Genomic DNA, 27,313 nt, shown 5'->3' with positions numbered 1-27,313 from the left:
GGAGTTTAATTTAGTGAGTCTAATTAAAACTCACTAAATCGAACTCAGAGGACACTTCCACTGGTGTCCAGTACTCCTGCTCTTGCGAGGAGCAAGGGAAGCTGACGGGAGCATTTGCACCCATAAGTCTCCCACTGTGGGGATGCCACCAAGCTCAGCTTAAGGTAAGCCGACTCCAGCTACCTATTCTATGGAATTGAGCATCAAAATCTGAGCTGCTGGGTCTAGTGTAGACCTGGCCTTAATATCTCTTTTCATTCTATGTCAGTGTTTCTGAAAGTGTCCCGCGAAATCACTTTGGGTATGTCTACACTACCACCCTAGTTCGAACTAGGGTGGTTAATGTAGGCAACCAGAGTTGCAAATGAAGCCCAGGATTTGAATTTCCCGGGCTTCATTTGCATATTGCCGGGTACCGCCATTTTTAAATGTCCGCTAGTTCGGACTCCGTGCCTGCGGCTACATGCGGCACAAACTAGGTAGTTCAGATTAGGCTTCCTATTCTGAACTACTGTTACTCCTTGTGGAACGAGGTGTACCGGTAGTTCGGAATAGGAAGCCTAATCCGAACTACCTAGTTCGTGCCACGTGTAACCACGGGCATGGAGTCTGAACTAGCGGACATTTAAAAATGGCGGCACCCGGCAATATGCAAATGAAACCCGGGAAATTCAAACCCCGGGCTTCATTTGCAACTCCGGTTGCCTACATTAACCATCCTAGTTCGAACTAGGGTGGCTAGTGTAGACAAACCCTTTGAAAAACACATTAACTGGCCACCCCGGTTTGTTTTACTGGTGTCACGGCCATAGAGCCTCATGGCTCTCATTGGCTCCGTTTCGTCCTTTGGAGCCAAGGGGAGCTGCAGGAAGTGGTGGCCCAGCCCACGCCGCTTCCCGTGGCTCTCCAGGACTGCAAAGGATGAAACGGTGCCAATGGGAGCCACGAGACTTTGGGCCGCAGCACCAGTAAATAAACAACCCAAAGTGGCCAGTTAATGTGTTTCTCAAAGTGATTTTGTGGAACACTTTCAGAAACTCTGTTCTATGTGATGCCTGAAGCAGAGAACTGTTTGGATTACAGAATCTCATCTGGCTCAGTGGCTTCTTAAATACATGAGGGATTGGGCCAAGCTGAGGGGAGAAAGTGTGCACATGGAGAAGGCAATTTATGGTCTTCACTGGTAACTTAAAACTAATATTATTAATGTTAGGAGGGGGGAACTAATTTTGCTACTAGTATCTATATTTATATCTATATCATGAAAGTGTGTCTGTCTGTGTCTCTGTCTGTGAATCTGTTTGTTCAAGAACTCCTAAGCAGTGGGACCTAGGGCCACCAAATTTGGTATGCAGCATCCTCCTCTCCTAACTTAAAGCAAGGTCAGGGTTTGTTTGCACCAGGACAACTGAAAGCCCTGGGAAAAGGACAGTTTTCCATAACATGTAAATTGAGGGGCTGCTGTTCAGAGGATCGCAATATGAGAGCAGGGACTGGGGACAACAAGGCTCTGCCCTGAAGGACCCAGGCAATGCCAGGTAAGTCTGTAAGTATTGCAAAGTATCTGTCTCTCTTTGAATTCATCGCTAAGATCAGCCACATGTGATTCCACTTCTTTGCTTTTGTTGAATACATTGAAAGCCATCTTATGTAATACTGGTTTGAATTTGCACCGTGGTACATTTTGTCTTGCATTCCGTACACCTCTGAGAGTCATCAAAAGGATTTTGGTAAAGTACCTCCAAAAACTCCCCTACTTTACTTAGAATAAATAGCTTGCTTCTATGAGTAATGTACCAGAAACAGAGCTCTACACACTGCAGACATTGCACCAAAGGTCAGCCAGGGACAGGCAACCTGCTGTGGCTTCTTGGATGGGCTTTGTGTTTAGAGAAGGACTAAGAGACATTCTAGTGCTATAGCTACCTCTAATGCCATTCATTTATGTGACACCATTATATTTACAATGGGCTCCTCTTTGCCAGTGCTAAACACTCTGTATAATCTGAGGAGAAAGGAAGGCTGTTTGCAGAGAGGAGGAATGAGGGACCCTGCAATCTTATTTATTTGTATCATCAGTTCCACAAAAATAATTTCTTGGAAACCTTACCGAATGATGCTCTTGGACAAACAGAGTCCCAGTAATGTTAATACTTTGCTCCAGAAAGTTATTTTAGACTTAATTGGTACATGAACACACAAACACACATGTTTTCATGAGGCTGCTGTATCCAAGCAGGACATTATACCCAAGGGAACACAAGTAACAGTCCCATCATCATCCTCCATCTAGGGAAAGTTGTTTTAAGTTACAACCTTATCTCCATAGGACTCCTCTCCAGTCTGGGAACTGTGCTGAATAAGTGTCTCTCCTCAACACTTTCACCCTAACTCTTCGGCATGGGAAGTACATTACTGGATGTTACCATTTCTCCAGTTCTCATCTCTCCTCAGCCAGGCAGTTAACTTTCAATTTCTCGATTCCTGCTTTATTTTATTCTGGGGTTTCCACTATTTGTCACTCAGCTTCTGTAATACAGAACTTCATTCCTTCACCTCTGCAAGAATGACACACTTGTTGCTTCAACTGCTTGTTACTCTGCTCTTTTTCCCATGATCATAACCATGGTAGAGTATCTGAGTTTCTAATAGCACTTTAATGAATTTACTATTAGAGATGCATCCTTTGATAAGGTATTCCCCTGCTCATTCAAGGAAGAACATTTCCTTTTGATTCTGGTCATAGAGGTTGCTGGTCTGACTCTGGCAATTTTTTGGAGTATGTATGTACCACTAATCGCTAATGACCATAGACTTTTCTTGCTTCAGAGGAGAATAATTTTCAGCAGTTAAGGTCCCCTTCTGCTAGACTACAGTTTTATTGACAGCTTAAATTAGTGATAGGATAGGCTTTACTGGAGCTGCTGCTTACAGACAAGATAACAAGAGATAGCTCCCCTGAAAGGCAAGAACAGAGCTTAGCCTTTCTCTAAAACCTTATCTACACTTGGTTTTTAGCCACCAGTACAAACTCCTGTAGTAGAACAAGGTAAGCTGTGCAACAGCACAAATTGTGTTTATGCCAGGAGTTTTCATTGTGGGTAGACAATAGCCTCTTATTTTATAATATATCCTCAGCACTGTGACAGGTGCTCTGTAAATAGCGATCAAAAGTTTTGATGGAAACACACTTCTGTTTTTTTAACTAACATGAAGTTTCTATAGAAAATGTCTCTATCAAAATCCCAATAAGTTATTAAAAGACCAACTCCCCCTTCTCCCCCCCCCCCCAAAAAAAACCCCTTAGGCAGTTCTTGTAAATTATGAGATCCACTGCACACATCAGACTCCATACAGAACATCACAAATGATCTCCTGATAAATGTTTAATCATTTATACTGAGCTATATGGCACTGTACAGACAAATATGAGAAGAAGCTTTTCTTCCCCTTATTTTTTTTAAACTCTCAAGAATTACACTTGTAGCAACAAGTGTTACTTGAAAATCCGGTCACATTTTTGCAAGAACAGGCTTGTCTATACCCCCTCACATTTTTGTGTCTTCAGAAGAATAACTACATCAGTGATAAGACTTAATGGAGAGAAACTAGTTATAAACCAGAGTATCCACATAGCTAAACATAATAAGAATTTAGGGAGACTTCAGTTTCTTCTTAGCAATACCAATCATTGTTTATCTGGGTCCCTTTCCCATTTCATTTTATGAAGCAGCAAGTGAATGTAATATTGTGTCTATAAATGGGCCATTGGCAGGAGAGAGTGAAGCTGAGACCTCTACATATTAATGCATAAGCCTCTTCCCTAAACTAAAAGAGCTTCCTTTGTTAACTGAGACTTATGAATCCCTACATGTGGCCCACCCACCATGTGACGGGGACAGAGCAATGCACTGAGAGGATGTGAATTGCTCATCAGGAATATTTTTTTTCATCGGGAATTTTCACCACTTTATTTAATAAAAGAGAACCTAAATTAAAACCAACATTGTGTGGAGGTATCTTCCTCCTATCCTCTACCTGTCCCAAGCCTGACCGAAGAGTCTATGCTGGCCCCGAGATTGTATCAGACTGTAGAGTCTTTCCATCCCTAGTGTAAAGAATCTGGCAGCACAGTGTGGTAAAATCTCATGCTGTGAGCAACAGAAAGATAAGGGAGCTATTGTTTGGTAAAGATCCACAGAGCCATACTTAGGGGGCAACTTGATCTGGGGGTCTCACTGCCCTGCTCATCCACACCCTGCCTCCCAGCGCCACGTCCTCCAGTTAGTGTTATTGGAAATCGGTGAGGTTGGACATAATTCAAAAGCCCTTTCTCCCACAATGGTACCAAATATGACAAACCTAGAACAATTATGTAGATCTATTTGAGAAGATGTTTTAAAAATCAGCCTTCTAAAATTGTACTTTAACACAGAGATGCACTGCTTACACAAAGAAGACCTTGACCTTTGGTAATCCTAGAGAAGCTCGTCTTCGCATGCGGGACTGAAAACATTTGTTCATCAAAGTCATCATCTGTGTCATTTCTATCTAAGGCGCCGCTGCTAGACACATTATCACATGGATCCTTGTCCCTGAAGTATTTGCACATCTTCATACAATGCAGGCTGCTGGCCAAACATTTGCAGGATGATGAGCATCTGCTCTTTGCACATGAACTGAAGGATTGATTGGGGAGCACATGGTATTTCACACACAGCTGACGTGGCCAGTCCATCCTGCAAGGCCCATCCATGCCTGTTACAGAAGGACAGCTTTGGATGTGCTTGATCATCCTGGAATCATTCCATTGCTTGATAATTTGACCTCTCGATAGCAGATATAAATGCTTCCGTTGTTGTAATTTTTCTCTGGATGCCTGCTTCTTGGAAACCATTCACCAACATAGCTCTGCAAGTGTTGTAATATTGGTCTTCAGATAGTAAACTCAGCATACGAATGCCTGCTGGATATTTATGATCTCAGTTTAAATGTCTTAGCCATTCTGAGCACCTTCAGAATGAGGAGAGAGTCTTCAGAAATTAAATCAAATGCTTTCCAGTAGGACAACTTGGTCTTTCAAGCCAACCTTCCATTAGTGCCACATCCTGAAAGGACTAGTAGTCCCATGGCACCTTAGTGACTAACAAAAATATAGAGGATCATGAGCTTTTGTGGGTAAAACCCACTTCTTCAGATGAACTGGGAAAGAGCATCTGGATGCAGTGTTATGCTCACCAGCCCCCAATGACTTTCATTGCTCTGTTTTCATGTTCTAAGGCTTTGCCTGAGCCAAGTGCACACACAGGACCTGGTAACATTTTAACAACCCAGTTTCTTTTTTTTAATTCTTCCCATAAGCCAAGGTCAGATTTTTCTACGCTGTTTATTTCAGTGAGATACCAGGCAATCCTCTAAAGTGAAAATGTTCTTCACAAAGTCTTCCAAAGCTGCAAGGTGCAAATTCCAGTTAGTGGTCCTGACAAATTAAACAAAGAGCAGCAGAGGCTCAATCATCTCCTGGTATTGCATGGCCACACAATCCTAAAAGTTGGCTTTTTCACTAGTTGAACCTGATTAAATTGCTTGTTCCATTTTGCGATGGTGCATCTCTGCAAGGTCCACAATAGGACAGAGAGTGGAATGTAGGCTGGGTATGTGGAACTGGTTTGTCAAGTCCAGTACACTTCAGAAAATAATTTCAAATGTATCGGTATGCTTTCCAAAGAGCACATGGGATTATGTTATATAATGTACAGTAGAATCTCTTGTGTAACAAACATCCTGGGGAATGAAGGTTGTAACTCTGAACACAACATTATGATTGTTCTTTCCAAAGTTTACAACTGAACATTAACTTAATACCACTTTGAAACTTTAGTGTACAGAAGAAAAATGCTTCTTTCCCCTTTATTTTTTAGTCATTTTACACAGTACTGTACTGTATTTTGTTTTTCTTTTTGTGTCTTCTGTTGCCTGAATGTGTGCATTTGGTTCATGAGGTGTGTAACTGGTCAGTTTGTAGTTCTAGTGTTCATAACTCTGAGGTTCTACTGTGCTTGTGTACCAATGTGCGTCCCATTTGTGGATGACTTCCAGTAATTTCTAGGAATGCTGACATCTTTACCATTGCCTTATAACTCTTTTGGCATGATAAACAAAGCTGATAATCAATACCAATAAACTACTTTTTTAATGATGGCAACTCAACTTGAAGAACTCCTTCCACTTATGGTAATCTGCAACATTAAAAAAATTTACTGGGTATCATATACTAAGTATTAACTAGCACAGTAGTGTCAATCAATGGCCACATTTTAACCAGCTTACTTTTACCTCTGGTGAGAGCTGCATGCTTGACATGTCTCTGTTAAAAACCCAGCCTTTATACATTTTCTTGAATAACTGTTCTAGGTCTGGTGTCAATGTCTTGTGGGATAAACAGCTTTGAATGATACCTAGTTATGAATCTGTAGATTTTTGCAAATCAAATGATATCTCCCCTGCCTTTCTATTGCCCATGGAATCATGCATGCTCACAGACTGAAAGAGCCAAATCCAAAGCCCTCTGAAGTCAATAAGAAAGTCTTTTTTTAAATCAGTGGGCACTGGATCAGACACAAAGTGGACCACTACTCTGACACTGCAATATGGCATTATTAGCTCCTCTATTTATTGCTGCATTGATTTCCAGATCAAATATGCTGAGTTACTAATTTTAAAAATATCTTTTTCTAGCTGCCTCCACTGGAAACTCCATCTGGCATCTGAGGGGTTCTTTCTACCTTTCACGTCCTTAACAATAAGGATTCTGCAATCAGGACATGGCTAATAATTCTGCTAATGGAGTGTGAACCAAAAGAGCATTAAACTCCCTCTCCCTCTGAGTAAAGGATAGCCAAAAATTATTTTAGTCAGTAAATAGCAGCTAATATCCAGAGGGAGCAGAGCTACTAAGTAAGAAGGGGCCATAGTCACTTTGCAGAATAAAACCACACCTTAAGGTCAGATCCTCCTCCTTTGCTCTGTTCTACTAGAGAAAATATAACAGATAGGAACATGATTAATTGAAACAGATTTATCCAACTTTAAAGGCTTTCACCTTTTCTAGCTATATTTTTCTCCTTCAGCTTTTTTATTCCTTTCCCCTCTTCGGCTATGTGTACACTGCAGACTTTTGCTGGCAGAGACTATGCTAATTGTGGTGTTTTAGATGCTGCTTGTAATTATTAGAACTGGGAGCACTGGCTGTTGGGAATCTGGAAGCACAGGAAACAGGAAGGAGGGGGAAGGAGATGGGCCAGGCCTGAGTGAGAGCTACAGAGGGAAGCAGCAGCAGCTTTGTAAAGAGCTTTCACCTTTGGTAAATAAAGGCCTGTTGAAGTTTGTTACTACCTTGCTTGCATGATACAACACTAATGAAGCGCTCAAAAAAGGAGGTATAAGGATCTTGCGCAAAACAGACCTGTCAACACAGCTTGTTTTTGCACAAAAATCTCTTGCACAAAAAGCATCGGCAAAGAATATGCAAATGACAGCACGACAAATGCTAATAAGCGCTTAATTAGCATACTCTCTGCCGGCAAAAGCCTGCAGTGTAGACATAGCCGAATTCCATCTCTCACTTCCATTTTCTCTTCCCCTTCTCACAACTGATTATTTATTTCTGTGTTTCCAATTCCCTTTTCTTCTTCTTTAGATCCCCATCTACTTTCTAATCTAATAACCTATTTCCATAGGGTCTAATTCAGACCTTGATTATCCAGATAGATATAGAAGAAGACCCTAAGCATTTATCCCTATGCTCATCACTTTGTCAGAGTACATAACAAAAATGTATCACCGCAGTATAAAGGCCTAAATGTGGTCTAGTTTGATACCTTCTTCAACCTAAAGAAATGTGTTGCTCCATATAACATAACATACTCTTTAACCATGTACAAAAATTATCAGTGTGAAAAAACAAGAGATGAATTGTATACATATTACAAAAAAAGAAACACTTGGCTTGTACAGAAAAAACACTTCAAAAATATTATGCAATGTTGTGTCACCTCCATACCAGAAAGAAAAGAAAGTGAACGAGTAGCACAGCAACTCATACTTTTTGTAATTACATAGCAAAACTGGCTTCCTTCTTGTCAGATGACAAGCTGATCCACATTCTAATCTCTTGTGCAAATCCGTGAATTACAAGAGGACAGAGTTCCCCTAAACTGTGCCCCAGGAGTGGATCAAAGATATTTCTAATCCATTCTGAGCTATTCTTTTTATGTGACAAATCTGAGGATCTGTCCCTCCCAGACCAGGTTTTGAAATAAACTGCTAAACTAAACAGCAATAAGTCACTAAAAACAGATGGCATTCGCCCAAGAATTCTGAAGGAACTCAAATGTCAAATTGCAGAATTACTAACTGTGGTTTGTCATCTATCCTTTAAATCAGCTTCTGTACCAAATGATTAGAAGATAGTTAATGTAACACCAGTTTTTAAAAAGGGCTCCAGAGGTGATCCTGCTAATCAAGCTAGTTGAAACTATAGTAAAGAACAGAATTGTCAGACACGTAAGGGAATATAATTTGTTTGGGAATAGTCAATATGAATTTTGGAAAGGGAAATCATGCCTCATTAATTTACTAGAACTCTTTTGGGGAGAGTCAACAAGCATATTGGTAAACAGAATCCAGTGGATATAGTGTACTTAGATTTCCAGAAAGCCTTTGACAAGGTCCCTCACCAAAAACTCTTAAGCAAACTAGTCATGGGATAAGAAGGAAGGTGTCTCATGAACTGATAAGTGGTTAAAAGTTAGGAAACAAAGGGTAGGTGTAAACTGTCAGTTTTCAAAATGGAAAAAGGTAACTAGTGTTGTCCATCAGAGGTCTATACCAGGACAATCTGGTATATTCATAACTGATCTAGAAAAGGAGGTAATCAGTGAGGTGGCAAAATTAGCAGATGATACAAAATTGCTCAAAAGAGTTAAATCCATAGCAGATTGTGAAAAACTTCATAAGAGTCTCACAAAACTGGGTGAGTGGGCAACAAAATGGCAGATGAAATTCAGTGTTGAGATCGGAAGTAATGCACATTGGAAAACATAATCCCAACTTTACATATACAGTACAATGATGGGATCTAAATTAGCTGTTACCATTCAAGAAAGAGATCCTAGAGTCCTTGTGGATAGTTCTCTGAAAACATTCACTCAATGTGCAGCAGCAAATAGAATGTTGGGAATCATTAAGAATAGTGATAGAAATGTAGCCGTGTTAGTCTGGTGTAGCTGAAACAAAATACAGGACTATGTAGCACTTTAAAGTCTTTAAAGTGCTACATAGTCCTGTATTGGGAATCATTAAGACAGAAAATATCGTCTTGCCTCTTTATAAATCCATGATACAGGTACACCCACATCCTGAATACTGCATGCAGAAGTAGTAGCCTGATCTCAAAAAAGATATATTGAAAAGGTTGAGAAAAGGGTACAATGTCGCTGAACATTTTTAAGAGTGGGGTTTCTGATGTCCCCTTCTACACTAGTCCTCCTCCCTCCTCACAGCTGAGACAGGGAGCAAAGATCTGTCATGCAGGGCCAGCAGCCAGGATCCAGGGCTAGCAGTAGAGATCACCAGCATGCAGGGCCAAAGCAGAGCGCCCAGCACACAAGGCCGGCAGCTGGCACCCCATACCTGGAGCCAGCAGAAGAGTCCCTGGAGTACAGGGCGGACAGCAAAGCCCAGGGTGCATTGGACAGCAGGCAGGATCCTGGGTGTAGAGCTAACAGTCAACCCCCCAGAGTGCGGGGCAGCAGCTGGGTCACTGGGCTCTAGGTTAGCAGCCCAAGGGTGCTGCAATAAACCTCACATCCCTAGTCCCCATGCCTATGAAAGGGCAACAAAAATGGTTATAGAACTGACATATGAGGAGAGCTTAGTAAGACTGGGACTTTTCAGTTTGGAAAAGAGATGACTAAAGGAGAATATGATAGAGGTCTATAAAATACTGACTAATGTGGAGAAAGTAAATAAGGAAAAGTTACTTCTTCCCATAACACAAGAAGCAGGAGGCACCAATTGAATGTAATAGGCAGCAGGCTTAAAATAAACAAAAGAAATGCACAGTCAGCCTGTGGAACTCTTGGCCTGAGGATGTTGTGAAGGTCAAGACTTGTAACAGGGTTCAAAAAAGAGCTCACTTAAATTCATAGAGGTTAGGTCCATCAATAGCTATTAGCCAGGATGGGTAGGAATGGTGTCCCTAGCCTCTGTTGGCCAGAAGCTGGGAAATGAGGAGGGATCACTTAATGATTACCTACAGGCAGTCCCTGGGTTACGTACAAGATAGGGACTATAGGTTTGTTCTTAAGTTGAATTTGTATGTAAGTCGGAACTGGCTCCAGATTCAGCCGCTGCTACTGAAACTGACCAGGGGCTGACTACAGGAACCTGGAGGCAGAATTGCTCTGCCCCCAGCTTCCTGGAATCAGCCACTGATCAGTTTCAACAGCGGGTGAATCTCAAGCCTGGGACAGAACAGCTGGGCTGCCTGGTAGGTCCCTGCAGGACCAACCCGGCAGCACCCCAGCTGCTCTACCCCAGGGTCCACAACAAAAGCCTGGTCTGCTGGGGTGGGAGGGGCGCACTAGCTGCGCCTCCCCCCCCCCCAGCAGACCAGGGACACGGGGAGCAAAGCCGCAGCGGCGGCGGGGTGCCGTGCCTCTGAGGCTTTGCTGTGGCAAAGCCGGGGATGCGTGGGACCCCGCTGCCGCTGCGGCTTTGCTCCCGGTGCCTCTGGTCTGCTGGGGACCGTCTCCAGCAGACCAGGGACACCGGGAGCAAAGCCGCAGTGGCGGCGGAGTCCCGCACCTCCCCGGCTTTGCCAGAGCAAAGCCTCAGAGGCGCGGGACCCCTCCACCTCCCCGGCTTTGCTCCAGGTGTCCCTGGTCTGCTGGAGATGGTCCCCAGCAGACCAGGGGCACCCGGAGCAGCTTTTCTTGCCCCTGAGGTCGAGGTGGCAGGACCGCTGCGCTCTGGGCGGTCCCGCTGCCTGTGAGCTCCGGGGCGAGAAAGCCCCGTTCGTAAGTGCGGATCCGACATAAATTGGATCCGCGTAACTCGGGGACTGCCTATATTCTTTTCATTCCCCCTGGGTCATCTGGCATTGGCCAATGTCAGAAGACAGGATACTGGGCAAGATGTACCTTTGGTCTCACCCATTATGGCCGTTCTTATGTTCTTAATCACAACACATATAGAAGTCAGCATATATGAACAAAAACAGCAATAAACAATGTAATGAATTGGATCCCAGGAACAACCAAATACAGAATTTTTTTAATTACCTTATTTCCTCTTTTTCCTGTAAAAAATCTTGCTAACAATCTTTTGCAGACACCTCTGTGTATCTCCCAGTGAATTTTAATGTTTCCCTTTTAATCTTTTCAGTAATTTCAGGGAATAAAATTTTAACCTTTGACTCCAATCTCTCACACTATTCAGGGTGTTCCAGCTTTTTCCACTTTGCTCCTTTTCCCCAGATGCCTTCTCATTGCACCACACACCTGACTAGTGTGGTTAGCAACATTTCAGTTTTCACACTTGGACTCATTATCTGACTCCAAAAACTCTTGGTTGTCCAACAGCACCAAACACTTACTGTCTCAGGGACCTTCTACACTGCACTCTTAGCTTGAAATAAGCTACACAATTTGAGCTATGCAAATTGTGTAACTTATTTTGTTTTAATTTTGAAATAGCTTATTTCAAAAATAATAGCGTGCTATTCTGAAACATCCCTTAATCCTCATGGAGCAAGATTTACAGAGACATCAGAACAGCGTGCCTGTTATTTCAAAAGCTATTTTGAAATAACAGGCACGCTGTCAAGACCCAGAAAACACTATTTTAGGATACCGGAAGTATCCTGAAATAGTGTCGTTGTCTAGATGTACCCTAACTGGCCATCAGTTTCCCCAAGACTGGGTGCCCAAAGGGAAGAGAGTGGAAAGAGAAAAAACTTCTTGTAGCAGGATTCTCTGAGACTTTATGGTGACTAAACAAAAGAAAGGAGAGAGTGGGGTGCAACTAGTTTCTGGTTTTCATTTGAAAGGTAAATTTCCCTATTAGAAAAGCTAAAAATATGTGTCTTGAAGGAAAACTGAAATTCTGGAGAAAAATAACGCAATCTGAGAAAATCTGCAGTCAAGCCCCAAGGAACTGGATTTATAGTGCCTGAGATTTTGTGTTTATAGGTGGAAAATCTTATGGTTGTTGACATCTCGAGTAATATATGTTTTTGAGTTATGCTGGGGATGGGAGGGAAAAGGTGATTTTTGCAAACATTGGTTTGATACAACAGGAAGGCAACAAACTCTTGTCAAAATTAACATGGCGAGTTCTTGAAATGACTGCAGGGTGTCTAAGGAATGATTTCATCATGGAGTCCATGGATTCTAGCTACTGCATTCATTTTACATTCCTGTCTACTTCTGAATTGGTGACAAGGTGATACAAATTATGAATCATTTCTTGTAGCCTCTCTCCTTTGTCTCAAACATGAATACATGTTTTTCTTTCTCTCACTTCAAATGAAATGGTATCTTATTTCTGATGCCTACGTCTTCAAAACCACTCCAACTTCTTTGTTTCTGTACAGTGGAGCAGAAGATATGTCTGGTGCAGTTTCTCCATAACTGGCACTTAAATTGTATAGCTCTTTTGGAAGTGTAGTGTATCTTATGTGTAATCATGGTTTTCATTTTAGCAGTGAGCCACTATTGCCTGGTCCAAAGCATCTAGATACCTTCAACAGCCCAAAAAGTTTGCCAGTACCTTATAATGACTAACATTACCCGTCCTGTTGTGATGGCTGACGTACATATGGCCCCCTCCTTTCCCATTGTTCCTAGGAGGTAGGGAGGTTTGGACCAGCTTGAGCTGTAGGCCTCCTCCCTCCCCGCTGCTCTGGGACTGGGGAGGCTGAAGTCATGTGGCCTCCTCCCGCCACACTGCTCCCAGGGACAAGGAGGCTTGGTCTGTATGGCCTATTCCCTCCATGCTGCTCCCAGGGTCAGGGAGGGGAGCTGAGACCATGCATCCTCTTCCTTCCCTGCTCCTCCAGGGATTCTGGGGCACATGCATGCTCTTCTCCTCCCTGTGGTGTTGCTGGCCATGCGCATGTGGCCTCCTCCCTCCCCACTGCTCCCGGGACTAGAGAGGCTCAGGTGGTACAGCCTCTTCCCTCCCCGCTGTTCCAGGAATGCAGGGATGCATGCATGCACGCGCTCTTCCGCATGCACTCAGCACACTGCTCCTCCTCCTCCCATCCCCATGGTGGGGGTGGGGCCTCAACAGAGGGGAGGGGCTGAAGGCGGGGGTGGGGTCCTGCCTCCCCTTAGAAACTTCTCCAGTCTTCTCAGATGTTGTGTGTGACAGATGGCATGACAGACGCCTCTCCTTTTATAATAGTATAGATTTCATGTCTATGGCTCATTGATTTTACAATTGATTTAAAAAAAACATATTACTTATATGGTGTTTATGCAGGGTGCATCCTTGCACTATGAAAACTAGTTTCTACTCAAAAAGCTGATACAAATGAAAAAGAGAAATAGGTTTCAGTTGTTATGGGAACCATTACTCGGTGCTTTCATTTCACTTTAGTCAGGAACAGATCATCCCTCCTATATATTTTCAAATGGGGAGTGGAGAGGAATATCTGTTGTGAGGAGATTTTATGTGAGTTTCTTCAGTGTATCCAATTTATCCTCTTCAGTAAAATTGTCATCAAAAGAAACACGCACATCATCTCCACCTGTGCATTAAGCATTTTTTCCCTTTGTGGGGCTTCTAATCTTCAGCTACTTCCTCAGAAATTATAGATGCCCTCTGAGCCTTGTACCTTCTGGGATTTTATTGGTTGGTCTCCTTCCTTCTTTGCCTTTTCTGCTTCACTTTCATGACTCCTCTCCCACTCCCATCTGTGCTGCTGCTCCTCTCCACAGCTTTTGCCTGAAGCAATACACCTGGCCTGAAACTGATGCACGCCTAGTCAGTTTCACAGTCTTGGCATAGTAAAAGGACTGTAGGCATGTATTGCAAAATGCACTCAATGAATGGCCAGCCCTGGTCATTCCCTATAGTTTGAGTGTATGTGTATGTACCCCTCTCTCCAATATTTTCAAGAGTTACTAGTATTTTTGAGTTACTCAGATTTCTTGCTCTCAATTTGTGTTATCTTTTCAGAAGTACTGGGTAACGAGCTGGGTGTGTTTGACTGAAACTCAACTCTGTTAGCAGATGATGATGGAGTGGGGAAAATATTACAGGTGTTTTACTGAACTCTCTATTGCAGATAAACACTAACTCAATTGGGTATTAAGAAGATGGCTCTCTAGAGATGACAGAGGCTATAGGAACTTGGGGAGCAGCCAAGCCTAGAGAAAAGGATGTGGCTGGATTTTGTATTTCTGCAGGAGTTATTTTGGTGGATAAACTCAAACTGCAGGAAGATGGGTAAAGTGCTGAGCTGCTAAGACTACTGAAAATATGTTCTTATCACTTTTGTTCTGCTGCTACTACTTCTGCTGTCAGTGGAGGAATCTCGTTGTAAGGGACAGCTATGCCTGCACAAACACTGCAATTGTTTGTAACTTATAATTGTTGTATAAGATAATATTTAAATTATGAAGAGACTGTTGGGATACTTGCAGTCTTCGACCAGCCTTAAGCCCCACTAAATTTGAATTTCCTGACCTTTGAACATTTGTATGCTCAAACATAACCTCCTCAGTATTGCAGTGGGCCTAGGATATGGTGATGGAATCAGTGGAAGAATGTTTGTGTATGCATATACACAAACCCCGGTGAGAGCCACTCGCAAAGTGCCGGTGAATGGGGCACTTGGAGCAACCAGCTGAAATCTACTCACCACAGGCAAGTAGATTCAGCGGTTTGTTGAGCCCTGCATATATGTATATGTATATACTTATTCATTGTTGCCCAATACGGATGTTTCATGCAGGGAAAGGTCAGGAAATTCAAATTTCGTGGGGTTTAAGACTGGCCAAGGATTGCAAGTATCCCACCAATCTCCAACACAGTCTCTTCACAATTTAAATATTATCTTACACAACAATCTCCTAGCTACCTCCGGGACATCACTGACTTCCTGAGGAAACTTCAAAACATTAGTAATCTACCTGAAAATACCATCCTGGCCACTATGGACGTAGAAGCCCTTTACACCAACATTCCACATGAAGATGGATTACAGGCCATCAGGAACACCATCCCTGAGAAGAGCACTGCACACCTGATTACAGAGTTCTGCAACTTTGTCCTCACCCACAACTACTTCCAATTCAGAGACAATCTGTATCTCCAAGTCAGCGGCACAGCCATGGGCACTCACATGGCACCACAATATGACAACATCTTTATGGATGACCTTGAACAACGTTTCCTCTACTCTCACCCCCTAACACCCATACTTTACTTACGCTACATCGACGACATCTTCATCATATGGACCCACAGAAAAGAGACTCTTGAATTTCACAAGGATTTCAACAACTTCCACCCCACCATCAACCTCAGCCTGGACCAGTCCACACATGAAATCCACTTCCTGGACACTACAGTACAGTTAAATAATGGACAAATTTCCACCACCCTATTCCGGAAACCCACCGACCGCTACACTTACCTTCATGCCTCCAGCTTCCATCCCAGACAGCTTTCTCGATCTATTGTATACATCCACACCCTAAGATACAACCGGATTTGCTCCAATTCCACAAACAGAGACAAACACCTACAGGATCTATATAGAGCATTCCCAAACCTGAAATACCGCCTGGAGAAGTTAATAAAACAGATTGGCAAAGCCAAAAAAGTACCCAGAAAGTACCTACTTCAAGACAGACCCAAAAGAGAAAATAACAGAATTCCACTTGTTGTTACCTATAATCCACAACTCAGACCCCTCCAGTGCATTATACACAATCGTCTTGGAAAATGATCCCTCACTCTCAGTGGCCTTGGGAGAAAAGTCTATTCTCGCTTACAGACAATCCCCCAACCTGAAACAAATTCTTTCCGGTAACCATGACACACAACCACATCATAAGTATCCAGGAACTCAGCCCTGCAACCAACCACGGTGCCAACTCTGCCCACATATCTATACAAACGAATTCATCACTGGAGCCAACAATATAAGTGACCAAATCAAAAGGTCATTTGACTACACATCCAGTAATTTGATTTATGCCATCAATATATATTGGACAAACTGGACAGTCCCTATGGGAAAGAATCAATGGACACATAAAGGGAACACTTTAATCTTCCTGATCACTGTTTAAAAGATCTTCAAGTGGCTGTCTTATTACAAACCAATTCTACTAGCCAAATACACAGTGAGGAGTTGGAATTACAATTCATCTGCAAGTTCAATTCTCATGCTAAAGGCCTCAATCATGATGTGGGATGATTGGGACACTATCAACCTAACATTCAATGAAGGTGCAAACAGCCCTTTATGTAGATTCCTGTGTTAGGAAGGGTACTATATATTGACTTTGATTCTTATCTGGTTCCTTTTAACTAACCAATCTTCAGGTGCTCACTGATTCTCAGTTCTGCCTTCCTGTTTTTCCCTTTGATATTTCCATACCCTCTACTCCTTGTTTCCCGCCCCCCTCCTTTTTTTCCTTCCCCACCTTCTCCCCTCTTTATTTTAGATTTGCACATCCTAAACTCAAAACTCTGGTCATCTGAAGAAGTGGGCTGTGCCCATGAAAGCTCATGATATCATCTACATGTTTTGTTAGTCTATAAAGTGCTACCAGACCATTTGTTGTTTTTTAATTTTATCCTGTACAGACTAATTCAGCTACCCCCTGAAGCGTCTGAACAATCTCAAAAGCAGTGATGACGCTCTCTTTCTGCAACACCATCTAACTGCTAGACATTGCATGATAAGATCTGCAAAAGACAGTATTTTGTCATCACAAAATTTCCCAGGAAACAAATATACAGAGATTGTAACATTGTAAAGTCACACTCATATACCATATTGGGTGAGATGTCATCACAGTAAAACTATGCAATCAGGTCACCAAAGGGATGGCCTGGTACTGTGAAGTTATTAGTACTATGGAGGTGAGTGGGGAAGAAATATAAAACTATCATCACTTTTGAAATTGCCAACTGTGGCAATTGATTCCAACAGAAATGTATAATTACCAAATGTTATTCAGAGTGCAACAATTAATTTAATGCAGTCAGATAGATAGATAGATAGATAGATAGACCTAACTGTCTATCTATTACAGAATCTAACTCAGTAAGTCATATACATTAGACCATATCTGAACTGGACATAATTAGGAAACAGTTCCAAATGCTCTGGCAACCCATGAAATCCTGTAATGGTTTTCTTTTTCTCTCCTCACCTTGGGAAAGTCCCTTTATTTTGCATACATGGATGAAAAATAATGATCAATTCTGTTTAAAATGTCCAGGCAAAATATGCTAACTCCCAAACCCTACTCAGTACCTGCTGCAGGCGTGACAGCTGCGGAATGCCCCTCTATCTATGCAGTTGCCTGCAGATTTTTCCACTTTTTTGTTTACATTTTGAGTGGTTTAACAGACCCTCCTTCTTTTTCTCCCAACAGTGATTCTGAAGCAGCCCCTCACACTGACCCCTGTGGGCTGGTCCCACACAAGTACATCCAGCTGCAGTGAGAGCCCCATGCAGGCAAACACACCGAGCTGATGGTGCCAACAACTTCCTCATAGCTGGGGGGGTCAGAGGAGACAACCATCACGGCGACCCTTCCCTTCTCCTCCCCCCCGCCCATCTGGGGCAGCTCTCATGGCTGACCCAGCCCGGGATTCCTATGCCTGCTCGCCATCCCCACAATGCAGAGCCATTCCTGCCTTCCCAGCCGCGCGGGAAAGGAGGCTACGGGCCAGCGGGAGGGAGCGGCAGCTGGGTAACAGCTGGGCCAGCAATGGGCTGGCTGCCCGAAGCCCGGGGGGTCGCGCTGCCCCTTACCCGAGGCTCTGCAGCTCCTCGAGCACTTCCTCGTCTTGCCCCTCGCTGGGAAGCCCCTTGGGTCGGCTCATCTTCTTGCCTCCTCCCGGCTCTGTTCTTCCCATCCGCCCTACCTGCGGCTTGCGCCCCACGCCTGGGGACCGCGCTCCGGACTGGGTGGCAGGCGGGGCTCCCCGCCCCGCCCCGTCCCTCGCTCGGCAGCCGCGCGGACGCTCGCCCAGCGCAGCAACCTGCTGTCTGGAGAGCGAGGCCGAAGAGGAAGTGAGAGCGAGTCCCTCCCTGCGCCCAGCCCGCCTGCCCCAGGCGCAGACACAAGGGAGCGCTGGCCCCCGGTTAGCGCAGCGCATCACCTCCTGACCAGCGCGCGCGCTGCGCTGGATGGAAGCCAGGCTGGGGCCCCGGCTCAGGCTGAGGAGATGGAGGAAGGGGTTGTGTGTAGGGGCAAGCCTAGGCGCGCACACACAGCCCAACAGCCTTTCTTGGGACTCCCCACCTCACAGGGGCATGGGGGAGAGTTTCCTGGCAATGGTCCATAATTTTATGGCTGGAGACCTAGTCTGGCTTTCCTTCCAGCCTCTCTCCAGAAGCTCAGCAAGGGCAGTCTACACAGCAGCATTATTTTGGAATAACTGAGCGTATCCCAAAATAACAGGATACGGCTACACTACACAGTTTTTCCAAGATAGCAAAGGTATCCTGGAAAAACTGTTCTGCGTTCAGGGAACCCGTTTGCTCTTCTGTGTTTTTGGGGGGAGAGCAAACGCGCTCTTTCAGAAGCCCCTGTATTCTTCATTGCACAAGGAATAAGGGGGCTTTTGAAAGAGGGTTTTTTCTAACATTTGGCCTAGTCTAGACGGGCCAAATGTCAGCAAAGCCTCTTCCGACGAAAGAATCGAAAAAAGCTACGCAAAATGCAATATGCATTTTGCGTAGCTTTTTTAGAAAAAAAAGCAGCAGTATAGTCGTACCCATAGTATGCATCTACACTACAAGCCTTTATTTCAAAATAATGTGGAGTTGGAGGACTTCTTACTTCAACTCATGGTAGCCCTCATTTCAGGAGAAGTAAGAGAAGTGGAAGGAAAATTGTTCTTCCTTTAACTTCCTGCTGTGGAGACAGTGCCAAAAGCTGCATTAAGCTATTTTGACTTCAGCTACACAATTGACATAGCTGATGTTGTGTAGCTTAATTCGAGTTTTGCCCTGCTGTGAAGATGTACCCCAAGATATGGACTGATCCTAGGCTCAGAGTTTACATGACAGATACAAATGCTTATTGATGCAGTTTCTCTAGCACCGCATGCAGCTTTCTGTTACAATCATTGTTTGGATAGAAAGGGAGTATTGACCTTCACCTGACTCCAGTGGATTGTGTTTTCTTCATGGAATTGGTAAGTTTAGTTTGTGGTTTGGATGGGCAAAAGCCCAGCACCTTTCTATCAACTGTCTTTTAAGACAATGGAATTGCCAGACTGTGTCAGGCCTGAGGGCCATCTAGTCCATCTCTGACAGCGCCTCAGTGCCGATGTTTCAGAGAAAGAAGCAAGAATGCTGTAATAGGCAGATGTTGAATAGTTTCACCACCCCCATCCCTTATATTAGGGATTTAAATAAACATGGCCGCCGCTTTTTTTCCAGCTTGGGGAAAAGCCGGAAAAAAGCGTCTAGACTGGCGCGATCCTCCGGAATAAAGCCCTTTTCTGGAGGATCTCTTATTCCTACTTCGAAGTAGGAATAAGAGATCCTCTGGAAAAGGGCTTTATTCCGGAGGATCGCGCCAGTCTAGACGCTTTTTTCCGGCTTTTCCCCAAGCCGGAAAAAAAGCGGTGGCCATGTTTATTTAAATCCTGCGGGGGATATTTAAATCCCCCGCGGATTTCCCTATTCCCAAGTTCAAAATTAGCATGCCCCTTCCGAAGAAGGGGCCAGTGTAGACGTAGCCACAGTGTCTTCTTAGTCTGTAACAGGAAACTATCTTAATCCAAAAGCATGATGTTTAATATCCTGTCCCAAATTTTTGCAAGACTTAATTATAATTTTGTGGTGAATGTGGTTTTCCAACTAGAAAAAAAAAAGTAAAAAACGCATCTGAACGGATTTAGGCTCATTGTACCTGTGCAGCCCTTCGTGAAATCTTTTTGTCTATTGCGTATGCAAACTCATGCTTCTCAGTGCTTATCTGACTAGTAAGTGTGTCATATAATCTGTAAACATTGCATAATTGTTTGCAGATGTCATAAAAACTCATTTAAAATCTTGGTTTACACGCAACAATCTTTCATTCAACATGCTAATGTAAATGTTGATAACAAAATGAAACACTTTTCCTTATCCATTGCAGCTGTGTTTTACTTTGTTGTGTAAATTACAGTTGCTCTTAAGTGCTTTTAAAAACACTATACATAGTGGAGAGTTCTCTGAAAACTTCCATACAGTGTGCAGCGGCGGTCAAAAGGGCAAATAGGATGCTAGGAATTATTAAGAAAGGGATAGAGAATAAGACCCAGAATATCTTACTGCCCCTGTATAAAACTATGGTACGCCCACATCTTGAATACTGTGTACAGATGTGGTCTCCTCACCTCAAAAAAGATATTTTGGCCTTGGAAAGGGTTCAGAAAAGAGCAACTAAAATGATTAGGGGTTTGGAACGGGTCCCATCTGAGGAGAGGTTAAAGCGACTGGGACTTTTCAGTTTAGAAAAGAGGAGACTGAGGGGAGATATAATAGAGGTATATAAAATCATGAGTGCTGTGGAGAGGTCAAATAAAGAAAAGTTATTTATTAGTTCCCTAAATAGAAGAACTAGAGGACACCAAATGAAATTAATGGGTAGCAGGCTTAAAACTAATAAAAGAAAGTTCTTCTTCACACAGCGTGTAGTCAACCTGTGGAACTCCTTGCCAGAGGAGGCTGTGAAGGCTAGGACTATAATAGATTTTAAAGAGAAGCTAGATAATTTCATGGAGGTTAGGTCCATAAAAGGCTATTAGCCAGGGAATAAAATGGTGTCCTTGGCCTCTGTTTGTCAGAGGCTGGAGAGGGATGGCAGGAGACAAATCTCCTGATCATTGTCTTCGGTCCACCCTCTCTGGGACACCTGGTGCTGGCCACTGTCGGCAGACAGGATACTGGGCTAGATGGACCTTTGGTCTGACCCAGTACGGCCGTTCTTATGTTCTTATGTACACACCCCCCCTAGAAATTCTATCACATTGCTGCTAGTTCATGCACTTTTGTCATTGCAGGTGCTTTAAAAAGCCTTCCTACCAGGATAAAAGTTTTGCCATGGCAAGTGGCTAATTGTTGTCAGGAGTGCTCTCCTGTCAACAACATGAACCCCACTTATAGGGGGTGGAAATATTTTGTTGGCAAAAGTGCTGACTACCAGTGTTCTCACTGACAGACTTTTAGCAACATGGCAGTGTCGACATGGCCAAGTCACTAAAAGCTGTGTAGTGTAGACAAAGTCTCAGGCTTGATTACCTACAGTTAAATTTCTCTGTAAATATGCCTTTTTTATTAACATGCCAATGATAGCATTTGTCCAAATCCAACAATAAGATTGCAACCTATTTTTTTACCATGTATATAAGTGTTTTGAATCCATGCTCATAGAATAATGTGTGTGCTAATTGAAAGTTGCCCTGAAAGTGGGACCATGCTGCAAAATGAGCTCCCTCCATGACTAGGTCTAAGAAACACAATCATTCCATGAGTGACAAGTGACTTGTGCAGGGTGCATACAGACAGTACTTGACAATGGTACTGCTTGAAAACCTGCTCCTGACCTACTCTGGCTGCTTATTAGGTAATATGGGTAATTAGAAGATGTAATTCACCACCAGTGTGGCTCCCCAGGGGGTCATGCCAGTGATCATGCCATTCAGAGTATAGATATATGATGAGTCCTCTCTATGTTACATCTTCCACTGTTGCTACAGCCATGGAGCTGTTCCAGTGGTGAATTACAAATTTCCTATGTAAATAAGGCCTGTCAGCTGGATTGGGGGAGGGAGAGTGGGAAAGGTGGAAGAGATCCAAGACAGAGAAACTCCTTCCTGCTCATTATTACCACTCACTTGGATAATATGTATCCCCAGTGATTCATGAAGAAGGCAGTCTTTTTTCCTGCTACTGCTGCCTTCTTCACTTCTTCATTTAAGCCTTTCAATGGTGTATCTTCTCAAGGCTCTCTTCAATTCTCTTCTCCACACGTGGTTCCACACCTGCCTATTAGCAGATCTGTCATGGGATTTATCCCCTGAAGTCCCCGCAGAAGGGAGAGGTCTGATGACTGTCCCCAAAGATGTCAATGGCCCAATGGATGCAGTAGACTATCAGGCCTCCTTCATCTCAAGAAGATAATATCATAAAGTGAGAGGAAGAGGCTGAGGGGAGTTATCCACCTCAAGGAATGGGGTTTTCATAGCTTCAGAAAAGCATCAACTTCCAGACATTTAATCAAGCTCCAAACTCTTTGACATTTTCCCTTTGCTGGTGTTTATTCATTTTTCCAATACTGTTAGTTTTGGTGGATGGTCTTATAATTTTTTCAAAATAGCGGGTGCATTTGGTGTATCTTTTTATATGTGTATAAGGCAATGTTCCTGCTGAATTGATCAAACATGAAAGTTTAGCAAGGACTGCCTCGTGCCCCTGATAATTAAAGATTCATAGGGTGGAGGCCAAAAGAGATCACTAGTCTGACCTCTTGCATAACACTGGCTAGAGAACCTCCCTGAATTAATTCTCCAGAGCAGATCTTTCAGAAAAACATCCAATTCTTGAATTTCAAAATGAAACTGAGAATATTATGTTATGTATAACCAAAACTTCAGAATATATTGAAGTATAACCCTCCAATCATTGGAAATCCAACCTAGAACCCCAATTTATTTGCAGGATTATCCCTTGGAAAAAATGTGTGGCAGAGTCCCACTCTATGTCCTACCATTATACTGCCTTGCTCCTTGGGATCCTTACATCTTCTGTCAACTTTCCTTTAATTTCATGTCAGGGCTTGCCTCTCCATGTTAAGAAGCTGTACATTAAAGATATGTAAACATTATACCAATCACGGCTGCTTGTATGTGAAAACAAAACATCGCGTGTCTGAAAAGGCCATGATCTTTATCTTGGCACTGATTTCTCAAAACTAAAATATGTACTAACATGAAGGTAGTTTAGAACAATGTATTTGATTTGCAACAAAGGCCTGCTTCTCTATTGCTCTTTGTGTTACAGATTAATCAATTTAGAAGCAAAGAACTTTTGTGGCCTCATTGATGGATAGCGCTCTGTAATATTTTCAACCGGTTAGGTAGGAATTCTTTGCTGGTTGTGCCTGTAACTTTTGCTTTTTCTGCCTGCTGTGTGCCACCCTCCTCTCCTTGACCATGCATCTCACATCAAAATAGCCTGTCCCATTTTGGCTAGTTCAGTTGAGCTTGCTTGCTAGCTTCCCACAGGTTCCTGATATTCGTCACAGTGAGAGAGACTTTTTTCCTAGTGCATCTTTGTACCTTTTTTATCCATTAAAAAGTTCACTAGATATCATTTCCCTTGGGAGCCTAGAACTGTAATCCATACATTTCTTTTAGGCAATCATAGATTTTTTTTACATCTGCACTGTCCTTTTGAACATGATTTTTCCCCCCTATCCTACAGCTACTTTGCGTCTATCGAAGTTTGCAGAGATGACTGTCATGATCTTTTTATTTACTTTCTTTCAATTTTTCCTCCAGGGCTGGGTTATTGCATTGTGAGAATAAGAAAGGTTCGAATCAAAATTTTCTCTTTATTTGAAAAAAAGACTAAAAGAAGAAATATAATAAAATCCAGACAACAAACTATCACAAGCCTGCTTGCTAACTGCATCACAAATACATATAAAAGCTCATAGCTCAATGCTTATAGCTTGAGACAGGCTTTTATAAGCTCTTGTGTTCCCCACAGCAATGCATCTTGGCAGGTGAAGGTGCTCTAACTGTGGAGCTCAGCTCATTTTAGAGAAGTTGCTTCCTCCTAATTCTTCTTCATATAGAAAAAACAAAACAACTTGCATGGAAATCCTATTGGTTTGTCACTTTAATCAACTACACCTAATAATTCTTAAAGTTACATTCTTCACTTGAATCAATAACAGATACACCAGGAACAGAAAGGCCACCTGACTGCTAAACTACATTTCCCAGAATACCACATAATCTAGGGTCAGGGTTAATTTCTCATTCTCAGGTACAAAAGCTGCTGTCACTGAGCAGTTAGTGTAAGAAGAAGCTGGGGGGAGATAGTGGTTTTCTGTGTCACTGAAGCAGTCAAACATATAATCATCACCAAAAACAACACAATAAGGTACTGTTCTGATGAGAAAGGCATAGTTTGATTCCTTCCTCTCTCCCCTGTTCCAACTATATGCTCTGGTTCATAAATGTTTCACTTTCCTCAGAAATTATCTCTTAAATATCCCCCGATTGATATGTAGCCAAGGAAATTATAGGTCTTTAATCATTTTCCCAGCTTCTGTCTCAAGGGCTGTGTCCAGACTCAGGGGTTTTTTCGAAAAAAGTAGCCTTTTTTCGAAAAAACTTCACCTGCGTCTAGACTACAGCTGCGTTCTTTCGAAATTAAATCGAAAGAACGCGGCTTTTCTTTCGACGGCGGTAAACCTCATTGCACGAGGAAGAACGCCTTTTTCGACGGAGATCCGTCGAAAATAAGTGAGTGTGGACGTGGGGAGGCCATTTTTTCGAAAATACTGGCCTCCAGGAAGAAGCCCTGGTGGACAATCTGGGGCATGGCTTGCATGTCTCTGGTTCCTGTCTGCAGCCATTTCTTAAAGGGACAGGCACCCTCACAGCCACTTGTTGCAGCAAAGCAGCCAGAGCACATGGCTACTTAGGTGCAGCATGTCCCAGCCCCAAGACCCTCCTGGCCCTTCCAGAGAGCCTTCTGGGGACCCAGCCAGGGGCTCCAAACGCCGGGCACCATCGTGGTCTGGGCCAGAGATCAAGACCCTTCTCGAGCTCTGGGGAGAGGAGGAGGCCTTACAAGCCCTCAAAAGCAGGCGGCGAAATGCGGACATTTATGGCCGCATGGCAGAGGCCCTGGCCCAGAAGGGACACTACCCCCGCACCCAGGACCAGGTGCCCTCCAAAGTTAAAGAGCTGCGCCAAGGGTATGTCAAGGCCAGGGAGGAGAGCTCCCATTCTGGTGCAGCCCCCTACTACTGCCCTTACTATACTGAGCTGGACCAGATCCTGGGTGGTGGTGGTGAAGCACGCACACCACGGCGTTTCGTGCAGTCAGGCTTGGCAGACCCTGTGGTGGACGCACCAGAGCAGGACCCAGAGCACTCAGGAGACGGGGACATGGTGCCAGAGGAGGACAGTGAGGAGACGGCGACCCTCACCCTGGAGCCAGTCACACAGATCCCAGAGGCCTCCCAGGTGTCATCTGGTGCAGGAGATGAAGCAGCAGGTGAGTGCAGTGAGGTTGTGTCACACCCGGGGGGGGGGGAGGGAGAGGTAGGTGGGTGCACAGTGGGTGATGCACAAGGGAAACCTGTCATGCTCAGGCTGATGCCCAGGTCACACACAGTGTTACCTTCAGAATGTCTGATTCCCCTGTCTCAAGGAGAGGGCATGCCCTTTTGGACAGCTGTTGCACACATGACTGATTGTGATAGAAATGTAGCCGTGTTACTCTGATCTGAGGAAGTGGGTCTGGCCCACGAAAGCTCATCTCCTAATAAACCATCCTGTTAGTATTTTAAGTGCTACAGAGTCCAGTTTTTTAGGACTGATTGTGTCTTCTTCTTTTCCTCCACAGCCGGACCAGCCGTGCAAGAGGGCCGCAGCACCCCAGCCCCATCTCCATCTCCATCTCGGGGACATGGGAGCCGCAGACACAGGCGTGTGTATGCGGACATCCTGAGGCAGCATGTGGAGGCTGTGCAGGAGCTCAACACCATCCTGCGAGAGAGGGCAGAGGCAGAGGATCGGTGGCGTGACCGGCTGATGGAGGAGCTGGTCCAGCAGCGCATGTCCCTGACTGCCACTCTCAGGGAGGTCTGCGGCTTGCCTGCTCCTGTGCCTGGTCCTGCTCCTCCAGCACCCCATGACCCCGCCCCACCAAACCCCCCTTCCACAACAGCATCCCTTTCCCCCCTTGGACCTCCCTCTCCTCCAGCCCCCCCAGTTCCCCAGCCCCTCTCTCCCCCTGGCCCTCCTCTCCCCCAGGCCTCCCCGTCCCAAGAGCACCCTATCCAGCCAACCGACAGGTGCACCACCTGATCCCGTGGCCATGGTGGACCCCGAACACGAGGCCCAGGCAGGAGACTGAGATCAGGCAAGCACCGTGCAACCTGATCCCCTTCCCCCCTCCAGGTTTCAAGTCCCCTTCCCCCCTCCAGGTTTCAAGCACCCCCATCACCCCAGTTAAATGACAAAGAAAGTGTTCAACAAAATGTTTATTATACATAGTTTTTTCTACATCAAAAATGAACAAAAGCTTTTTTATGTTTGCAATAGTTATACTATTTTTTGAGTGATATTTTAAAAAATAAAACAGAACTTATTATTTTGAGACAAACCCTGGTGTTAATGATTTCTCCAAACAGGGTCAGGAGATGGGTTGTGGAGGGAAGCTTCTTTTGGGCCAGGGCCCAGTCCCCAGGCAGAAGCCCCTCAGTAGAGTCAGTGGCCTCCACTTGAGAATTGCTCTCATAGGGCCTCCCGTATGCAAACAGCAGACCGGTGAGCCTGGCGGATGGCAGCTGTCCGGGGCTGGGCAAAGTGCCTCTCCTGGCCATCAGCACCTGTACCCCACCCTGGTAGGAAGGCCTCCCCTTTCCTCTCCACCAGGTTATGGAGAACGCAACACGCAGCCACCACCTCAGGGATGTTGCTCTCCCCCATGTCTAGGCGTGTGAGCAAGCACCGGAATCTGCCTTTTAAACGTCCGAACACACATTCCACCTGGTTGCAAGCCCGGTTAAGGTGAGCATTAAACTGCTCCTTGCTCGCATCCAGGTGGCCGGTGTAGGGCTTCATCAGCCACGGCATCGGGGGTAGGCGGCATCAGCCACTATGCACACCGGCATGTGCACATCCCCAACTGCAAAGTTGTGATGCGGGAAAAATGTTCCTGCCTGAAGCCTCCGGTAGAGGTACGAGTTCCTGAAGATGCGGGCATCATGTGCCCGCCCTGACCACCCAACACAAATGTCAGAAAACTGGC

The 27,313-nt window shown here is 44.3% G+C and overlaps 1 protein-coding gene across 2 annotated transcripts in view; it reads right to left on the bottom strand.

Moving 5' to 3' along the window:
• The window catches only part of DAPP1 (dual adaptor of phosphotyrosine and 3-phosphoinositides 1), a 57,210-nt gene extending 38,849 nt beyond the window's left edge, over nt 1–18,361 (bottom strand). Inside the window, exon 1 of one of the 2 annotated variants that reach the window (XM_075929654.1) lies at nt 18,071–18,361. Coding sequence is in view for 1 of the 2 variants with exons in the window: in XM_006133781.4 (XP_006133843.1) it covers nt 18,071–18,174 (104 nt within the window). In the remaining variant the exon portion in view is untranslated. The remainder of the gene's footprint in view (nt 1–18,070) is intronic. The other variant, XM_006133781.4, reaches the window with a different exon arrangement.
• Between the last annotated feature and the right edge of the window lie 8,952 nt (nt 18,362–27,313).

Source organism: Pelodiscus sinensis, chromosome 5 (assembly GCF_049634645.1).
Source record: "Pelodiscus sinensis isolate JC-2024 chromosome 5, ASM4963464v1, whole genome shotgun sequence".
NCBI classification, from domain to species: domain Eukaryota; kingdom Metazoa; phylum Chordata; order Testudines; family Trionychidae; genus Pelodiscus; species Pelodiscus sinensis.
This window is presented reverse-complemented; position numbering and strand designations above follow the sequence as displayed.